The sequence below is a fragment of the Etheostoma spectabile genome, chromosome 12, assembly GCF_008692095.1.
Source record: "Etheostoma spectabile isolate EspeVRDwgs_2016 chromosome 12, UIUC_Espe_1.0, whole genome shotgun sequence".
Classification (NCBI taxonomy): Eukaryota; Metazoa; Chordata; class Actinopteri; order Perciformes; family Percidae; genus Etheostoma; species Etheostoma spectabile.
Window position 1 is genome coordinate 4,063,361 of NC_045744.1, and position 5,477 is coordinate 4,068,837.

The 5,477-nt window shown below is 41.4% G+C and overlaps 1 protein-coding gene across 2 annotated transcripts in view; it reads right to left on the reverse strand.

Annotated features, from left to right (window-relative positions):
• The window catches only part of wdr47a (WD repeat domain 47a), a 24,564-nt gene that overhangs the window by 6,879 nt on the left and 12,208 nt on the right, over window positions 1-5,477 (reverse strand). For both annotated transcript variants that reach the window (XM_032531333.1, XM_032531332.1), the window contains exons 10-14: window positions 4,100-4,339; window positions 3,945-4,008; window positions 2,355-2,512; window positions 1,595-1,764; window positions 1,317-1,487 (exon numbers count right to left, since the gene is read on the reverse strand). In XM_032531333.1, the coding sequence (XP_032387224.1) occupies window positions 1,317-1,487; window positions 1,595-1,764; window positions 2,355-2,512; window positions 3,945-4,008; window positions 4,100-4,339 (803 nt within the window). The remainder of the gene's footprint in view (window positions 1-1,316; window positions 1,488-1,594; window positions 1,765-2,354; window positions 2,513-3,944; window positions 4,009-4,099; window positions 4,340-5,477) is intronic.

Sequence of the window (5,477 nt, forward strand, 5' to 3'; positions counted from 1 at the left end):
CCATTTTAAAAATCACAATCCATTTTAACTCCCAGGTTTGTTGCAACAGACTGTTGCCCTTGGGTCAAATTGACCCGTTTTCCTGTATCAATATTATTTTTAATTTCCAAAATAACATGATTGATTCCACACAGGGGCGGCTGTGGCTCAGTGGCAGAGCGGTTGCCTGCCAATTGGAAGGTTGGTGGTTCGATCCCCGCCCCTGCAGTCATTGTCGAAGTGTCCTTGGGCAAGACACTGAACCCCGAATTTCCCCCGGTGCTGCGCATCGGAGTGTGAATGTGTGTGAGTGTTTATCTGATGAGCAGGTGGCACCTTGTACGGCAGCCCCGGCCACAGTGTATGAATGTGTGTGAATGGTGAATGTTTCCTGTAGATGTAAAAGCGCTTTGAGCAGTTGTTAAGACTGGAAAAGCGCTATATAAATACAGCACATTTACATTTACATTTACACAGTGCTCTTTGGCAAGTACAAATCTCTACTTTCATGAAATTTGGGCGTCTTTTTCAATTTTATAGCATTTGCAAAGCAAAAAAAAAAAAAAAAAAAGTAATGGTGGGAAATAAGTTTCTTGAGTAAAAGTTGACATATTCTAGTCTGTGATTATCCATCTACATACTTTCTTTCAATTTTAGTCTAAATAATTCCTAATTTCTGCTTTTCTAACTCAAACATTAGGTATAATTTCCTATAAATGAGGTTTATTGACCGTAAATTCCAAAAATAACTGTAAAACTAAAGTTAATACGTTAGTGTTTAGTAGTGTTGATAATGTCAAAAAATGACAAAAATTGAAGAAAAAAAAGGACCAAAATGTAAGAAAAAGTTAAAAACATTGATAAAAAGCATCAACAAAAGTGATGATCTTCAATTCTGACGGGAAGACAACAAAAGGGTTAACATAAGGTTGCAAAATGCCCGGGTCTATTTGTGAGACATCAGAGGTGCCACTGGGTCTAAAAACCACACCCTCAGTTTTAATCTTGTTAAAGATCATACTGACTGCTGTAATTATTATGAAACATATTTCTGTATATCCGTGTCCCAACCAGCCACCGAGAGTCTGCTTCTGTTTGAGGTTTCTCTCTGTTTAAAGGAAGTTTTTCCTCGCCATAAATGCTTGCTGTTGGGGGTAGTATTGTATTTTTATACTATTATAGAGTGGTCTAGACCTACTCTACCTGTAAAGTGTCCTGAGATAACTTCTGTTATGATTTGACACTAGAAATAAAATTGAATTTTATCCAATCGTTCTCTCTTGGATTCCACTCCATGTGAGTTTTTTGGAAGGACAGGTGAACGGCTGAGAGTGTACCTGTGTGCCCACTGAGGGCGTGCAGGCCCTGTCCTCGCTGACAGTCCGTGGTGTAGATGTTACAGTCTCCAGCTCCGGCGCTGATCAAAATGGCTCCTCCACTTTCCGGACCCTCCATGAAGGCCAGGTCCCTGATGGTGCCGTCGTGCATGCTGAACTCCAGGTCTGGGCCTAGGGCACAGAGAGACACAAACGTCAAATGAGAGTGCTTGGGAGATGCTGATAATAACAGACCCGTGCCCTGACTTCAAATCAACGCAGCATCCAACTGTGTGTACCTGTGGCGTTGCATGTCTCTGCACTGAAAGGTAGGACTTTGACATATTTGTCATTGGAGCCCGTAGCCAGCAGCTGCCCACAGTGGCTCCAGGCCACGCAGTAGATGGACCCTTTGTGGTGTTTGTTCCTCTTGAAGCGGACCACCGGCTGCTTTGTCGCACTTGAACCACTGAGGAGAGGAAGAGTGAAGACGAGGGGGAAAAAGAGGAAGCGGAGGGAAGACAAATGGAAGAACAGAAGTGAGTAAACTGGTAGACATTCAAACAATGTATGGGGATGTTCTGGAATGAAAAAAAACATTTTTTTTTTTTTTTTTTAAAGTGGTCAATTTGTTGTCTTAAGTTTCAATTTTTAAGCCAACATGGATGAGAAGTTCCTTATGTTGTCTTCATGTCAACCATTAAAAAAACAACGTTTTTGTCACTTTTTTTCAACATTATCGTTTTTTTCCATCATTTTTGTAACATTTTCAATGTTGTGGGTGCTTTTAAAAAAAAAGTTTTGGGATATTTTTAATGCTGACATTTTCAGAGCTTATTTCAATGGCCCATTTTTTGTGTTTCACCCAAGGACCACATGAGGGTTAAAGTTGCCCTAAATATCAGAATTTGAACTTTCCATGACCAACTCAAATTGCATTCATCGTACAATCAATCCTATCAGTAATTCTGTCAAAGAGGGGTTACTCTTGATAAGAAGGGAAAAAATGATTATACAATAGTTTTTTGGTTTTAGAGAGGATTGTCCACGTTACTGTACCTTATGTCTAATGTTTCTGGATAAGCACAGACACGCAGAGTTTTAGAGTTGGATCCCACAGCATAGAGAGATCCAGACGGGTGGAAAGCAACAGCTCGAATGGCCTGAGTATCTTCCAGAGAATGCACAGGCACAAACAGGCTTTTAGGCTTGTCGCCCTGAAAACAGACCACACATATAAAAACACATGAACACACAGATTACGTGCAATTAGCAGTTTAATCTTGGATTTCCCCTACTCTATTACATCCACAATGTCATGATGTCAGCACAACATCATGATATAATCTGCTCACTCAAATGCCAAAATAGCATTACCCCTGGATCGTCCTATACTGTGACAAAAATGAGAGGGAATGTGCGCTACTTTAAAAATGACATGAGAGCCAGAGATCAATTTATTGTAACTGTAATTGTCACTGCCCAATGTGAGGAGAGTCTAGATTTGAGTCGCGCATGCTCAGATGTAAACGGTTTACGACAGAACGCGTCACGCCCATAGACAGAGACAGACAAAGAGAGGTCATACCCGATGAGAGTCGAGTCAGACCGGCTCTGGTCCAGTGCAGATGTGAGTCGAGCATGCTCAGATTAAAACGGTTTACGACGTAACTGTCATCCCCGATGAGAGTCGATGTCAATGCCCAATGTGAGTCGGCTGCAGATTTGAGTCGCGCATGCGTCACTTTGCGACAAGTAGCATATAAGATGCTAACCAGAGACTTCTGTAGTGTCAATGCAGTCAAAATGGACCTATTTAACCAAGTTGGTTCACTGCTAGCTACAAGTTAGCATCAAACACAACAAAGGCTGTCAGTTAAATGGCGTTTTGAGCTAACGTTAGCAATCAAACAATCATAGCTAGATAGCTAAAATGTTTTTGAAATGATTCCCATCTTCATTTATTGTTTGTAATGCGAAAAGTTTATTATTTCATGGATTTCACAATTACACAGTTGTGTCGTAAACAGTTGCGCATGCTCAGATTTAAACGGGATACGACATAACTTTCATACTGAAATTTGTGAAATCCATGAAATAATAAACTAACTACTATTAATAACAGAAGAAATGTTTTAGCTATATATGAGTTTGATTGCTAACGTTAGCTCAAAACGCCATTCAAGTGACAGCCTTTGTTGTGTTTGATTGCTAGCTTGTGGCAAAGCTAGCAGTCATTTCAAAAACGTTTTAGCTATTGTTTTTAGCGATTAATTGATTGCTAACTCTAGCTCAAAACGACATTCAACGGACAGCCTTTTTTGTCGTTGTTGCTTGATGCTAACTTGTAGCTAACTTGGTTAAGTAGGTCCATTTTCACTGTATAGACATTACAGAAGCCTCCCGTTAGCATCTTATTTGCTACTTAAAGCAAAGTGGCGAATGCTCGACTCAAATCTGCACTCGCCTCACATCAGGGAGGGACAGTAATAAAGGCTAGCATGGGAGAAAATGAATGCTAAACGCAGAGCATGAACAAAAGTAATTTCAGGTTTCAGCGCAGTGAGACAATTACACGCTTGGTAAGGGATACATTATTTACAGCAGGTCTGACGGAATTGTTTGAGTGTTACTTGTGTGCATACCTACCTCTTTACTTCGGGATAAGGAGCCTGGGGTGTCACCTTGTGGACTTCCTTTTGGTTTCTGCTCACTGCCAAAAAAAAAACATGAATACAGTAGTCATCATCAAATTCAACGCCGCAAGAAACTCTGGTATAGAAACAAAAGACAAAGCACAGTACCTCTGGGAGATAACAGGGGACTCATTGGGAGGTGGGACCGGGCGGCCCCCCACACTGCGTTGTGGGGTGCTGCTGAGCACCCCTCCCTCTCGGGTCTGCCCTGGGGTCACAGATGGTGGGTTGTTATTGTCCTCAGAGGTGGGGGTGTTCCCGTTGCCATTACACTGCTGGGCCAGAGACTTGACTTCCTCCCCTAAATCCTCCATCCCCACATTAAGCTCCTCCAGCTTCTGGATGGACCTGAGCAGCACATAAACATTCATCAACGGTCTCTTTTAGCCTGTGCCTTTCTTCCTCTCTCATTTCACATGAGATTTCTTGTACTTGTACCATTTGGAAAAGCCAAAAAGACATTTCACTTTAGCCTACAGGCTCTCTGTGCGCTGACTGGGTTGACTCAGTTAAATCTAGTTACAACTACAAAGGGCAGAGGACAAAAGAAAACTGAGGTAATGATGTAATTATGCACAGCTACTCTGGTGAATAATGCAGAGGGGACAGGGAGAGGCTGGGGAAAGGGAGGACTGGAGGAACTCTCGGGGGACAAATCAAAAGGGCCTTTGTCCTGCTGACAGAGAAAAAATGACCATATTTCCAATTTAATTTCTTGTCATAGACTTCAAATTAAATTGACTCTTGTTGTGGTTTGGGAGAAGTTACATACATGTTTAGGTTGGGTGCTAGTTTTGAGTGAGTCTCGGTCTAATATTGTGTATAATTGATACACATGAGGCGATGGTCCCATGGGAGGGTGCAGATGGTACAGTGTGAAGTGGAGGTGGATTTCTTTTTTGGGGGGGAGGTGTGTGACATACTACAAAAAGCCACATGGGGTTTTAACATGTCTACGTCTCCTTGTGTGACAGCTGTCCCTCTATTGTATGAAGATATGAAAACCCATATGGAAATTGGCAAGCCTAACAGAACCAGAACTACACTGAAATGGCCGACTGTTTTCAGAGCGTTTGCCGTATGACTTGACAGGTGTGTCGCACAGTCCCTCCAGGATTTTGCGGCGCTTTTTTAGATTGTTGCGGCCCAAAATGCTTGATGTTGCGGGAGCTTTTGTAAAAAATAGCGATAAAAGTTGCGATGTTTTTTTTAAATATTTGTTGCAATACAGCTGCGGGAGACAGAGAAAGCAGCAAAAAAAGTTTTGATTTTTTTTGTATTGTTAAAAGTAAAAAAAAAAAAAAAGGAAACCTGTTTTGAGGGGAATAAGATGATTCTAGACTGAGTTTTGCTATAGTAACCTTACCGATAAGGCTGAGGATGCTGCAAATGAAAATGGCTGGTGGGTGGATTTAAGACAAAAACTTATAATTTATTGAATATATCAAATTGGAACATGTCTGTCAGTAGCTTGTTGATCTTAACA